The following is a 15,559-nucleotide window of genomic DNA, read 5'->3' on the forward strand; positions in this document are numbered from 1 at the left end:
AGGCGACTTGTTTCATGGGCAGATGGCCTTTTAAGTCCTGTGTCAGTGCTGACAATGAGTCTTTCTGTCCTGCAGGGGACAGTAGAGTGCATTGGAAATTATGAAAATGAGGGCATTTCAAAATAAAAGCCAGTCTGTGGACAACCTCTGGGTGGCACAGACCTTGATGTGACCCTCAATGACAAATAACTACAAATTAAAAGCACACAGGTCTAATTCTGTTCAAAGTTATGGAGAAAATGTAACTTATTTTAATGTTTTTAATTAGCAGCAGACCTTCTTCTCCAAAGTCAAACATCTAATGAACTCAAATTAGTGTCAAATGCGCCATAGAAAAAGACTGCATAAGAATCCACATAAGCCACAAGTCAGATGGTACAGTATTCCTTTTTATTTATCTGGCAAAATAATAAAAAGGGGAGCATTTGGAAAGAGTCAAAGTTAACAGTCAGGAAATACAAAAATATAGATAAAACAATTCAAACAGCTGTTTTGATTTATTTCCTCTTTCTCTCTCCAAATGGGAAAAACTATATTTCTTTGGATCAACATATAATAATATGGACTGTATACTCATAAGACATCTTTTACACAGGATGCACAAAGCCATGTTCAGCCACATCATGCAACCTGCAACTACCCATCAGTTCACGATCCAGTAATGTCCTTTCATCGCCTTGCAAATTAACCCTTCGCCCCCCTGTTTATTTCAAATAGATATCTCAACATTAACCCTAATTCACAAACACTGACGTCTCCTCCCACCCACCCCCGCCCCTGATCCCCTCCAGTCTCTCTCTGGTGAAACAGATCACAGCGATTGCTCCTCGTGGTGTGTTGGGAAGCCTGGAGACTCGCAGCTTGAAGGACGATGATGCTGTTCATGCCTGTGGTTGGACTTTCGTCTGGAGAGTCCTAAACACGATGCAAAGCGTTGACATGGCTGGTCTCCACAGGCTGCTCCGCCCTCCTCTATTCCTCCAGGTCTGTCCCGCGTTTGGACGGGGGCACCAGGTGATAGGGCAGCGTGGGTGGCAGCTCGTGGCCCTCCAGCTTCACCTTGATGAGGTGGTTGGCCAGGGCGAACTCCTCGTCATCGAGGAGGCCATCTTTATCCACATCTGCTAGCTTCCAGATCTTTCCCAGGACCGTGTTGGGCAGCTTGGACTTCAGCATCTCCTTCTTGGCTGCGGCGCCGGACACTTTGCCGTTGATGGGAGAGAGGGTGTAGAAGATCTCATCATATGAAGGCTTGTCGCGGCCCACCACCCACTCCAGCTCGTCGATGCCTTCGCTGGCGCCCTCTCCATAGCCGTGACCAAAGGGACCGCTCATGGTTCCCTCAAAGGCTCCACCCTTGACGGACTGGCTGGGCATGGCGGCCTCTTCCTGGCGCACCATGGCCATGAGACGGGCGATGTCGTTGGCGAGCATGTCCTCCACTGCCTCAAGCAGCTTGGGCTTCAGTGCTGCAAACTTGGAGAAGTCTTGGCCATTCAGCAGCTCCTGAAGGGATGGGGGGGTTGAGAGAAAACAGGAATTGGTGATAGAAATAGATCAGTCGTCAATGGCTACCAATGGGAGCAGCATACAAGAAGCAGGATTTCCTGACGAACCAGGAAAAATAAATCTCATCCCCGTCCTGGCCCATCCTGGAGGGCAAGGGCAGGAAAGAAGGGCAAAGATGTGAAGAGAGTAAAGGTTGGGAGGTCATTCTACTCTGAACCTTTGTCTCTAACCATTTATAAAAGACACCAAAACATCAGGTGGGCAGATTTATCTCACCTGCATCTTGGCGAGGTTGGGGAAGTCTCCAGGTGAAATCTGGTGCTCCTTCTCGATCTTATGGTAGATCTCTCCCAGGTTGGCTATCAGCTCCTTCTTCTTGGAATCCTTTCCAAACACACTCGGCATTTCCTTTTTCAGAGAGCTGATAATGTACGCTTGTACCTGGACGCCATAAAAGAAATAGGACAGACATGATTTCAGTTATTATTCAACTGTGCTTTTGCGGTAAGGCTGGGGAGTTGGACTGTTTATATTTTTTTCATTTTCACTTCTTTCTTCAAAGTAAATGTTGAGTGTACTGAGACGGAGAGAGGCCCGGCTGGAATATGAACATCTAAATCTGAGGCTTTCGGACATTTCCAAGAAAAACGTCCCGTCTCCTTTCAGTCAAGAGAGTTTGGATGTTTGAGCTTCACTGTGCAGAATGATGAACATGCAAAGTTTGACACTAAAAGTCTGCTTTCACATTCATCTGCTGAACTGGGAAATTTTCAACTTACACAAGTGTGATGTGGACATGTGAAACCTCCAGTATACATAGAGAATGAGGAATCTCGTGTTTGAGGGGGAATAGATGCAATTTTAAGAATTGCCTTTTTGTGGAAAAACCACATCAGACACAAATAATTATTCAAAGCAGAGTTTTTTCATGTGTCCTAAAACTGTCTGGAGGGGATGTTTTTTTTTTGACAGCAGGAATAACAAATAATCCATCTTCACTTCTTGTGTTACAAGGTTAGTGGTTTATCAAATTGCTATAATCTTCAGACATCCTCTATCATTGTACTCACTTCTGCCTTTGCTTGCTTAAATTAAACATGAACAAAGCTGCATAAAACAAAACTGCCTTTTGTGTAATCCTCCCGCTGTGGGGCTGGAGGACAGGGGGTAGTGGTGAGAGAATGAGGAAGAAAGAGAGTGAAAATGAGATGCGTCGATTCAGTATTTTTAATCTGGTGTTTTTTAGGCACTCTGGCAGCTTGGTATGTTAGCCTACTGACATTAGCCTTTAGCTCAAAGCACTGTTACGCTTCACAGAGCCGCTAGCATGGCTGTGTCTTAGTCTTGGTTAACACTGACCTTGGCGAGGCGTGCTCGTTTGATGAGGTCATTGAGTTTGCGTAGTGCTGCGTTACGCGGCAAAGACTGGATGTCCAGGAACAGGTCTTGCTCCTCTGCTTCAAACAGCTTCCTGTTGTCTGGGACCAACAGGGGCTGAGCCCAGAATGACCCAATGTATACGCGCACCACCTGGAAAAAAGTTTGCACCGGTTAATCTCCATTGTTCATCAGGTTAGACTTTACTGCCCACACCCACACAAGAGAAGTTCTTTGACAGGTCACACACATGACACTGCAAGCTGGCTAGAACGTGTAAACGGACACAAAAAAGCATTTGTATATACTGAAAAAACATATAGGATGGGTGACAATACAATTCAGTGCAGTGAGGTTGACAGCGATGCAATAATGCAAATTTTAAATGCGTGTGTGTGTCCTGTGCTTCAAAGCCTATCACAATACATTGCACTTTCAAAGTCAATGAATAATTGTCTACATGATCCAAAGGTTTCTTGTGAATCGGTTTATGACTATGGCCCCCTGATCAAACATTAACTACAGAGTCAGGGAAAAATCATAAGACAAGCTGGGTCACACAGTATCAGGCAGTACATAGCGTTTGAGACAGATGGTATAAAAAGCTGTCCAGACACACCGAAGATAGAATGGGATTGAAATGCTGTTCATTGAAATACACAAATGTCAAAAACAAATGCTTTTTACCTCTGGCGTGTTGATGATTTTTCCCAAAGACCACATCAGCGCTCCGTACACTCTCATCAGCTGCTGAGTGCTGATCTGGTCCGCTTTGTTCAACACCACACGCATTTTGTCCTCGTGGTTCTTCAGAGCTCGGATCACCTCGGAGAACTCGTCAGAGATGTCCAGCTTGTGTGCGTCGAACAGGAGGATGATGCGGTCCACGCGCTCTGCAAACCACTCCAGCACCGCGGCGAAATCATAACCTGGAGAGTGAAAAGGAAAGGAGATGGGCTGATTTAAGCTGTGCCCACAATGACTTGCACTACTGCTGGCTTTGTTTACAGTCGATTCACAGAATTTCTTCCCCACTCTGAAGTGACTGACTGACACAAGTTCCGAATAACATGAAATCTTGTATGCATTTAAAATGGAAACAACTATCTGACATTAGCTTGTCTGCAATAAGCTAATATTGACCAGTATATCAATAAAATCCCTTGTGTCAGGTCATCAGAGATCCAGGGTTTTGTCTTTAACTCTGTGAGTTCTGAGGGGAGCGTACATGCATCAGCAATCGGGAAAGAATATGTGTGAGAAAAATGAAGAAAAGCTAAATCAGGGTCTGAGGCTGGAACAAGGTCACTGAAAAGGTAAAATCTCTTCACAGAATAAAGTTAAAAGTTTCCTTAAGTGATCACTCTTAATGCAGGTTATTGCACAGTGTTCACTGAAATCTATTTTAATCTTAGGCCAACAGGTCTGCACATGTAAGGACAATTTGTCAATGTAAGATGTCTCTGTGTGCAGTGTAATGGAGTCCTTATATCAAGACTTGTTGGCTTGGTAATGAGCTGAGTGAGCTTTAATTCAAAACAGAGCTTTTAGTTTATTAGACCTGTTACAGATCCTGTCAGTCTCAAGATCATCCACAATAAGAAGTGCCTCACATATGGGGGGCAATAAATCCCTACTATGATCCAATGAGAGTCACCAGTGAAACATACAGGAAGATATTCATAACTGCTGAGAGCAATACACACTGAGGCCTTCAAGCATGTGTACTAAAATACAATGGAATAGTAAACAAAGCACTAGTGTGGAGAAACACAACAGGTCAACATGATAAAGCGCTCACTGGCTCCAGTCAGTCCATTAATTGTGTGTTGGAGCAGGTTTAATTGTGGGTTCTCTGTTAATATTCCAGTGTCATGTTGATCCAATAATGTTTACATAAGGGCTTTCAAGAGGGAGTGCTTTCTCCCCTGGTTACCTATTAACAAGCTTTACCGAGAGAGCAGGAGAGGCGTGTGAAGGTAAAGAAAGTTTGGGCCTAAGTGCTTTTGGAAAAACCTAACTTGTCAATCGACAGCATGTATTAACCGTAGGCACAGAACGACCTCTGTAGCTTTTCAGCAATGTGCCCTATAAACAACAAGCTTGCCTGCCAGTAATTACACATAAAAGAGGAAGTAAGAAAGCAAACATTTGAGATACGCAGCAAATATGAGGGGTAAGATAAAATGCTATACAGAGTCAGTTATGGGGATAACGCCAAAAAAATGTCATCTGAGCTGCGTTGTGCTACAAATACATTTCTATCATTGCGAGAGTACAGAAACTCACTGTACTACTTCCTTTGGCTTTTTGAGAAACAAGGGGACAAACCTAAATTACATAAAACAGGCCTTTCTTTCTGAGCTCTCCTTTGCCTCGAGGAGCTAAGGAAGCGAGAATTATGGTTTCGATTAGTGTCTGTGTGTCATCTGATCAGAGAAGAATGCAGTTGCTCTAAAACCTCATCTCGGCTGTCGCACAATCAGCGCCAGATCTGCTGCACATGCATTCCAACGTGGCCGGCTTTTGTCTGTGTTGAAGCACATGGATACAAAAGAGGGACAGAGAGATAGCGTCAGTAGATGAAGACTTGGACAAAATGAGAGTGATACAGAAAGCTGAAGAGGGCGGTGGGGAGGGAAAAAAAGAACAGGGAAAGGGTGAGAAGGACGGGGGAATAAAAGTGAAAGTAAAAGCAATGTAATAAGAGATGGACATGGAGGTTGAACACAGGACAACATCTTGGACTGGAAGGAGTCTGTGCCTGTTTGTGTGCATCACAGCATGTGAAAGTAAAAGGGGACGCAAGGGGAATATTTAAAGTCCAAAATCCCTGTGGGAGCCAGCTGAGGACATTTGCTCATTCTTTCTTAAGTCTGTTTTTAAACACGCATGACATCAGACAGAGGGACAGCTGCTCAGGCGGAGACTTACTTATAGCACATAGCATCACCAACTGCTATGTCTCTACCATAGGCATGGACATGCAGTGAGCCACCCACACTCACTGAAGACAAATTTGGACAGGCCTCAAAATCATCTGCCAATCATTGACAGAGAAGTGGGAGGACCAGGCTGAAGAGTCATTTTTCTGGACACATTAGAAAACACGTTTTCGATCAAATCTCCTGGATAATTAAAGGAATAGTTTGGCATTTTGGCAAACATGTTTTTTGCTCTCTTTCTGACAGACAGACAGACAGACAGACAGACAGACAGACAGACAGACAGACAGACAGACAGACAGACAGAGACAGATAGATGAGATCAATACCGCTCTCATGTCAGTTTTGCTTGGTGGCTAGCTGTTTAGCCTTGTTTCAAGTCATAATGCTAAGCTAAGCTATCTTCTCTGGTGGTAGATTCATATTTAGCGTACATAACATAAAAGTGGTATTAATATTCTCATCTAACCGTGGCAAGAAGGCATATTTACCAAAATGTCGAATCATTCCTTCAAACAAACCTTACGTTAAGGCCACATGCACTAAAAGTTTCACCTAAGCTTCAGATATTTGCTTTTCTGTCAGCCTAATCTGCTGAATCGCATTAAACATGTCAGTATTCATGTTAAGTCATCAGCGAGGACTATGAAAAAGATGGCAACCAGTTCTGCAAAATCAGTTTCATTATAGTTTTTGTCACTTCATGGTTCACAAAGGAAGACGCGCTTGCTGACTTCATCAAAAATGAATCCACAATCAAAGTATTATGCAATGAAAGGGCTTAACTTCCATGACTGTTTCTGAGCACAAAGCTCTTTCACCCCCATAGTAGACCTTCAGACCATACTGGTTGATTGAGCCAGTATGCTGAGCACTGACACACACGCATGCACGCACACGCGCCCGTCCGTCCGTCACACTTCAGCTGCACAATCCAATCAGCCCTGTTTTTATATGACATACTACAGTATTTCTGGGTAGTACAGTATCGTATCCGTGTTTATACAGAAACAGTTGAGAGGATAACGTGTGTGAGAGAGTGCGTGTGAGCTTGACAGAGAGAGAGTGTGAACGTGTGTGTCTCTGAGGCTAAGAATGTATAAGTATGTATGTACAGAAACAAAACTGTCTGAGGTACGAGGCATCACATTTTGTCTGCTCCTGCTCACCCGGACATGAGCCGGTCCTTTCATTCAGACAATCACTCCTGTTGGTTTATCAGATGCCACGAATTTACGCTGGCATGTTTACAGTCGCGTCTTTGGCCTTTTCGATGACTTTGCCAACCATCCGTACCGTTTCTGTCTGTCCGACTGTTTCATGTTACGCTGTAACTAAAAATACTTTCAGTGTTGATGAAATGTCAAAAAACGGTGAAAATTGCCAATAAAGATTTCCAAAAACCTAAAGCAATGTCTGGATTTCTTGTTTTGTGGATCCATAAGATCCATAGAAAAAAGCCACTGGTGGTGAGAGGGGGCACTCTTGGGAAACTCTCTGCTATGCTGGCCATTTTACTCCACATCCTTTCTCTAGAGTACACAAAAACTCTTCTGCTTGTGTGTGTGCTTCCTCTTAAAGGGGCTCAGATCAGGTAGAAAAAGCAGAAGCTGTGTTCAGCTGCACTGTTATCTTCTGCCCGCATTCTGTCAAATCATCAAAAGTAAAACTGTGTATGTGGCGTTTCTGAAGTGACCCTGTAGGTCACAGAATTGTTGGAGAAATGGATAAAAATATGAATTGATTTATTTCCACAGAGCACAGGGAAATGACTCAGATATAAAGTGATGAATGCCACAGCATAGGACAAATAGAGAGGGCACACAGCTACATAGAGGAAATATTTTCTGACTACTGCTGTTAACTTAATCTTTTAATATAAATCCAGCTGCAGGCTGAACTGATAACAGAAAGAAAAACATAAAAAGAGGGAAGGATGTGAAAGAAGATGGTGCTGCAGAAAACCGCAGGTACAGGGACAGGAAATTAACTTCAAAGTGCCTTCTAGGTGCCTGCTTGTCTCTTTGCTACTGTGAGCTGTAAAGGCCTCCATCAGATTCATATGACCTGTTTGGCTAAGCTTTGACCTTAGGGTGTAAACAGTTAAATACAGGTTTGACAGCACTATGAGCCAAGCTGCGGGAGTTGACTTTGTAGAGCACGTACCAAACAAAACACCACAAAGATGCTGTAGGGCAGGAAGGGTATGTAGGTTGCTTAAGCTTCCTTTTTATAGTTGAACCTTTTGCTTCCTGTGGGTTAATTATGCATGTCAGTAAGGCTCTCTGTTGTTCACTTATTTGAGCAGAGAGGGTGTGGTTCTGCTAAACAACTGTAGTGAGTGAATAGTTAGTGAGAGAGGGGTTAAAATGTGTGTGCTGACATCAGGCAGACCTCTGCTTATCCTCTGTTTCTCCCCAGACAGGATTCCAGGAGTATCGATGATACTGATGCTCTCCAGGACAGGGTTAGGCATCTGGGCACACATGAACCTGGATGAGAGAGGGGACAGAGGGGAAGAAGAGAAAGTAAAAGAAAACGAAAGGGAGGATAGAGAGTATGAGGCATAGGGGCGGGGGGGGGGGGGGGGGTGGAAGAGATGCAAAAAACAGTTGGGTGAGAGTGTTTATACATAAGCTTGGCATTAAACAGACATTATTCTGGAGGTTTTCAGTAACAACCACTATGCTCTCAGGAATACCCTTACTGGGAAAGATATACAGCTAAAACACAAAGTGGGTGGAAAGGAAAAATTTGGATTCAGGGTGCTGCCACTACTCCATTTTCAGAAGTCCCTGCAGTTACAAATGGTTCACATTTATATAATTAGTTGATAACAGAGGCTAACTTTTGAAACTATAATGCCAATTTTTTTTTTTCCACACTGACAAGCGTCATTTTTGATTCATCCGCCGACTCATTTCTCGATTAATGATGAATCATTTGGATTGTAAAATGTCAAAAAATAGCTAAAGATGCCTGTCAGGTTTCCTTAAGGCCAAGATGATGTCTTAAAATTGTGGGTGTTGTCTGACCAAGAGAGAAAAAAATCTAAGATATTCAGTTTTCCATGACAGGACAAAGAAAAGCAGAAAATCCTACAATTAGAGCAACAGATGGAGCCAATGAAAATTTAGCATTTTTTACTTGAAACATTACTTAGAATATTTACTTTGTATCAAAATCATTGACAATTAATCTTCTATCTGTCTATTTACTAAATTGATTGTTTCAGCTCTAGTTGACATATTACAAAAACAAACCACATGATGATACAGTCAGGTTTTTCAAACAGAGGGAGCAGCTTGCTTGTAGGAGGTCACCATTGATGTAAGAATGCCGGGGAAACACTGGGATAATACATTAAAAGCTCTGATCTGTAGGCCTGAGTCATTCCCAATGCAACATAATTCACCACACAATGGTCTCCTTGAAGCTGGGACACTGGGGTTTAAACTTTAAAAGGGGGACTTAAAAGGGGGACGTCGCTCTCTAACAGAAATGGAGCCAAGACACACACACACACACACACACACACACACACACACACACACACACACACACACACACACACACACACACACACACACACACACAAACAGATATACACAACATAAAGCAGGAGAAGATGAGTGGTTTTGCATAAACCCACAGCGTCCCACTCAGGACAAAGAAAGGGATTGTTAAGAAACCCCACAGCTCAGACTACTACTTCTCACTCTGCTGCCCTTTCACTCAATCTGAACTGATACTCCCCAACAAGAGCTTAGAGGCACCGGTCATAAGACAGGGAGAACCGTGCTTTTACATTCCTGCTGCAACCACACTGAAGGCAGGCAGACACACACACACACACACACACACACACAGACACACACACACTAACAGAGATGCCATACCTCACGCAGGGAGGAACAAGGAACAATCCAAGGACAATGAACAAGTCAAAGAAATATGAGAGAAGGGAGATCCTATGCATGGCATTACATTACAATAACAGTGACTGCAGAAAAATAACAAACATGCAGATCTTTCCACTCCCTCTCATAGATGATGCCGTATGATATCCAGTTGGAATCTTGGCAAAGGTTTTCCATTGAACTATCTACCCCTACATTTTCCACTCAGAGCTTGTAGGAAAAAATGCTCCCATGAACTTGAGCTGGAATTCGTAGAAACAGAGGACCCTGACAGGCACGGGGGCCCTACGAGCCTTAAACTGTCTAAGACCCTTCGCTGTCTGATTATGTCTCGAGAAAGTGAGAAACCCATCCTCGCTGTGAGGCCGCGGTCCTGGCACGAAGGCCTGGGTTAATACTGTACATCAGATCTCTCATGTAATTGAAGGTCTGGGTCCAGCTCATTATACAAGGTCTTCCTCTCTTGCGCCACCTCCTGACCTATGACCTTCCGTCACATCGTAATCTCAGCTTCCTGCAGAGAAGAGGAAACAGGGCGGCTCTCACCAGCACTGGGGATGTGGACAGACAGGTCACAACTGTGTCACTTTTCCACGTTTGCTTCCTCTAAAATCTCCTTGTGTGTGTAAATTATCTATATTTTATGTATCTACACCTCTTGTGTATTTGTTGTTGCTCTGTACTCTGTGAGGCTGTACATGTGTCAGCCCCTATCTCAATAAAGTGCAGAGTCAGTGTCCTTGAATAACAGGCCATGAGCAGGATGGGACAGAGTGGGACAGTGCAGGCCAGGGTGGGCCAGTGCGGAACTTAAACTTTGCTGACTAATGCTTTTACTGACTACTGGCTTACAGAGCACAAACACACTGACGCTTTCTACTGCAGTGGTATTTTCACTGGAGGGAAACAAGAGATAAAATACACGCAGGTTTATCTGGAGGTGGAAGGGAAGTTAGTTTTACAGAAGCATATGATTTAGGTATTAGTACAAATAGTGCACACATGCTGTGGGATGCAATCTGAAACCAGGCTGCTACAAAAGAGAAAAAATGGTAAAACTGTGAAAATTGGCAAGCTAGCAGAGTACACCAGCTGTTACAGTTAGCCAAATCCAAGACCAAACTGTAGGTGTGTGGATCACATGATTTCTGTTTACTCTCTTCATAAATAACTGATTATACTGAGGGTAAGTCCTATCTGAGGCTGATAGTTAAAGGCTAATCTGCAGGTTGAATGACTATGGTTAAAGAGCTACACAGTGGAACTGCAGTCATGCTGAAAAAAGCGCTGCGTGTTCCCCTGACATAGTATTTTCTCCTCTACCTTTAAATAAGCCAATTAACAATCTGATCCCCAATATCTCCTACCCTACCCTTATGAGCAAAAACCCATTCAACCAACTAACAGCTGAAGGCCAAACCAAATACTTTTGGCCTCCTGAGGGGAAAATGGAAAGCTGGCCCACTCTGAGCCAAAAACAGCCCAGTTCCAAGTGTTTGTCTGCATCTGTTTCTTCACAGACGTTTTATCAACTATAGGCCTGTTCTGGGCTATGTGCCATCACAACTGATTAATCATGAGGCCTATACATACACAGAGCTGTTCAAACAAGTCATGCACCTGCTATTGTCATATGCACATATTACGTTCCGGGTGAACATGTGACCCTTTCTCTAAGCCGATGTCTGAATGTGTTTCTGAGACAAAGATGGTTCTGTTTGAATTCAAAGAGAACCACAAGTCCCATGATACCACAGGATTGTGTCCAACCGTTTAACAAATGATGCTACAGTGGACAATAGCCTTTGTTTATACGCAACCTTATCTGGTTTCCCCTCAAGGCTGCAATAAACTCCAGAGGGGTGAATCGTGGCCTATGAAGTCTAACACCCCCCACCCTCTTAAAGTGTTATCGGAACCGCATGACTTCATTTTTCTCATTTTTTTCCGACTGATGCAGTTTGGCAGACCCTTGCACTCATTCAAGATAAAGCAAACACGCCACATAATTGAGGGAAGGGATCTCACAGGAAATAATGGGAAATAGGCCTATCAGGCTAAGTGTCAACTTGAGCGTTTGTACTAATACAGCATACGGCCAAACAACACACTTGATAATCTGAAGATAATAACAGATTAAGATCGAGACTGTCCACAAGATAGTAATTTGTGCACAGCATTTTCCCTAGGTTTCTAGAAGACCTAAGTGCACACATTTGGTGTGGGATTTAGGGGTCCTAGAGCAGATAATAAATAAAAAGCTTTAAGATAAAACTTGCTAGAATAGTCCACTGATGACCAACCACAACCATTACAGCTAAAAATCAATTAGTTAGTATTGATGCTCTCCACATTGATTTTACATTCATTCGGATGAGATGGCGCTGGCCAAAATAGCTTGGGTGCTGCACCTAAGCCTTATAATGATAGGGAAAACCATGGTACATGTGTCTGTTTGGCTGGCTACTCCTGTGGAGGGTGACACCACACTGGCCACTGTGGACAGAGGGGATATACCCACATCCTCTACAGGAAGTGACACCATCGGTGATCGGATGTTAGTCATCTGATGTCATCAAAAATCCACACACAATAGATTGGTGGAAGATGCTTCAGCTTCTGCCAAGCGTTGTCACGTTGGCTCTGACTCACAGCTTGGGCAGTCTCACCTTGCACTGGGACTGTGTTAGAGGGAGGCTTAGTTTATTATCTCAGTGACACACTGGCAGCTGTCCATTTTTGCAGTCTCTTGTTTTAAAGGCACACACCAACTAAGGTCTCTCGCTATACTATTTGTTTCACTTTCCTTTCCTGCTTTTATTTAGCTGTTGGTGTTTTTTTCAGGTGTTTGCCCCACCTGAGCAATACTGTAGCTGACTCACAGAGCTTTTGCCTCAAGAACATTTTTACATGAGGCTGAATAACAGACCTCAGTGTCAGTCTGAGTGATTCATAACACTTTAGGACATGCTCTGGGAGTTCCCTCAGAATCCCTGGATCATCAGACATGTGGATCAGACTCCAATGGGCTGAATGTGTTGACACCCTAACTATAACCTTAGTTAAACACCTGCTGACACAATGAAATGATACTAGACAGACACACCAAAAACCTTTAACCCTTTGTGATAAGATTTCACAAGGCGCACTCACAAGTCATGAAGGGAGTCGGCTCATCGGCTTCTACTGATGAAGTAACACTTATATGACCAGAGGGTACAAAACTTGTAGCACCAACATTTGAGGACAGGACAAGGTCAGCTTGTTAACTAGCAACATCACTTAGAGCTATTTCTATGCTCGGGGGTCCAGGCTGTGACACTAGGACAAAAGGATCTGTCACCGCTGACTCTGCCAGGCACTTTTCAGAAGGGCCTGGTGATGGTCAAGGTCCAGTGTTACCTGGAATAATCTGATTCAAAGTGAAAGCAAAGCATGTCAATGCAATAAGTGGATGGAAAGCACCTTCTTGCCCTTTGCTTTGGCGTACACATAGTGGCTCTTCCACATAGCTATTGACACTAAACACCCGCATTCTCTCAGGATGATGAAAGAGGGGAAACTCACACACACTTGACTGAAGCTGCTGGAAGTAGGAACATTGCGCAATAGCATACTGAGAGTTTACCTTGAAAAAAGTGTGGTACATGTAAGGACTTGCAGGGAGGGCATTTAAACCGTGGGTGATGAGTTGTTATGACACGTTTCTGAACACACAGCTGCATTACCAAATGATATTTCAAAAAGAGTATGACATTTATTAACTTATTTCACACATTAATGAATAACTGTAAGGCTCAGGCTCTATAATCCTAGCCCAGCACATTGTTCACATTGCTCAGTCTAAGCTCTTTACTGTGCCGTGTTTACCTGTTGAGGAAAGCGTTGCCAAAGGCGTTGAGCTTGCGGAAGGGCTTCTTAGGGTCGACAACCAGAGCATTACCCGGTATCACCCCATCCTGTTCACCGTGCATCACCGCGATGAAAGAGTCTGTGGTCGGCTCGGGGCCAATCCGCATACCGGGGAAGTCCTGCTCCATTAGGTGCCGGATGAAGGTGGTCTTCCCGGTGGAGTATTGACCCACCAGGAGGACCATGGGCTTGTTATCGAAGTCGGCATCTTCGAGTGCGGGAGAGTGGAAGTCGTGGAATCGATACGTGTCCTCCAGTGGGAACAGTTTGGTCCGGTAGAGCCGCCGCAGCCCCTCCGACACGTTCTGAAACAGCTCGGGGTCCTTCTTCAAGTTTTTCCTGAACATTGTTACTTTTTTATGCCCTTAGTTGACCCAACTGTGTCGGTCTCCCCTTAAATAATTATCTGGTTTAGTGGTGTGGGTCTCTCACACCGTTAACAGGGTAGCTGCCTGCTGGAATGAAGTAACGGCTGGGCGAGGTCTTGGAAGTTTTAGTCCCCACCCTCCTTTTCGCTAGCTAGCCACACACTACCAGTCAGTCATTCAGGGAAGACTCCCTCTTCAGCTGACGTTGGCTAACCTAAGATAGCCAGCTACACTCCACCATAAATACTTAGCTGTGAGTAGCTAGGTATCGTCTAATACTACACTGTTGGGACTGTAAAAACGCTACAACTCATTTAAGCTGTCGGCTAACACGCTTAGCAACCGGCTGTCTGTCGGGGAACCCCACTAGTAAGGGCTGTGTCGACACGGATACCGGAAAAAGTTACACATTTTTCACAATAAAAGCCTCAATGATTTCAGCCAAGCCACCCCTTTCGAGTCAATGGTGTATGTATATGCTCCCATCTTTAAATTCCACTGTTTGTAAGAATGGTCTTTATTTGCAATATCCCTCACATAAAAAGTACCACAGTGCTACATTCAGTCTCAGTGTTCTTTGTGTATCCAAAAAGTTTGCAGTCATACTCTGAATTGTTTGTGGGTATCAACATAACACACACACAAGAATTGACCTCTTATTATAGTAGCAGAAATAACCATGTACTAATTTTCAGTCTTAACCCAAACATCGTCTCACAAATACTTGTTTTCTATGCTGACACTGAAAAGATATTTTCCTCCCGTTCTTTAAGGTGCAATATGTCAGTATGAAAGGGCTGCATGTTTTGTTAAGCTTCTATTTAATGTACTATGTATTGACCTATAGCTTACGGACACTCAGATGAAAGCCTTCATTCATGTCTATGCAACTTCCAGTACCTTTTTACCATTACCCAAAAATGTGGCTTTCACATTCAGTTACATCCTATCAAGTTGTTTTGGTGGCCAAATTACACACTAATATGGTCATAACATACCAACATTTGTTTTCAGTTTTGTTTTTAATTCACATAGTTAATATTGTGTATTTCTCACACTGGGTAATGTGCATTTTTCACATTCTCAGTCTTCTGTTTGAGCTTAGAGTGTTAATCTTTGATTTGTCCTGTTGTTTCATGGGTATCAGCAGAATAAAACACTTAATCGACTTGTTATTAGCAGTGTAATTCATTCAAGTCATCCTCTCCTCATTTTCACTCTCAACGCTGAAAATGGAAAGATTTTTCTATGCCAGTTCTTTTAGATGCTATTATGTCAGTATGAAAGGCTGTCACGTCTAATTTGTTGGGTGTGACACGTAATACAGTACAGTTTGATATAAATGCACACATCCTCATGTTTTCTCTCACCTTCATATGTAATGTGAAGCCTGTGCTGTAAGCCCCTTGGATGACACCTGAAAAAAAGTATTTCATTCATTCATTCATTCATTCATTCATTCATTCATTCATTCATTCATTCATTCATTCATTCATTCAAACTTCCAGTAAATTCTGACCACTTATTA

General features: G+C 43.4%; 1 protein-coding gene across 1 annotated transcript; it reads right to left on the reverse strand.

Annotated features, from left to right (window-relative positions):
- Nucleotides 1-369: 369 nt before the first annotated feature.
- On the reverse strand, nucleotides 370-14,406 carry ehd1a (EH-domain containing 1a). The gene is made up of 6 exons (XM_070962770.1): nucleotides 13,622-14,406; nucleotides 8,226-8,323; nucleotides 3,574-3,815; nucleotides 2,869-3,039; nucleotides 1,786-1,950; nucleotides 370-1,506 (listed from the first exon to the last, which is right to left on the reverse strand). The coding sequence occupies exons 1-6, from the start codon at nucleotides 14,008-14,010 to the stop codon at nucleotides 973-975; spliced, it is 1,599 nt and encodes a 532-aa protein (XP_070818871.1). The 5' UTR covers nucleotides 14,011-14,406; the 3' UTR covers nucleotides 370-972.
- Nucleotides 14,407-15,559: the final 1,153 nt, after the last annotated feature.

This window comes from Chaetodon trifascialis, chromosome 5 (assembly GCF_039877785.1).
Source record: "Chaetodon trifascialis isolate fChaTrf1 chromosome 5, fChaTrf1.hap1, whole genome shotgun sequence".
NCBI lineage: Eukaryota > Metazoa > Chordata > Actinopteri > Chaetodontiformes > Chaetodontidae > Chaetodon > Chaetodon trifascialis.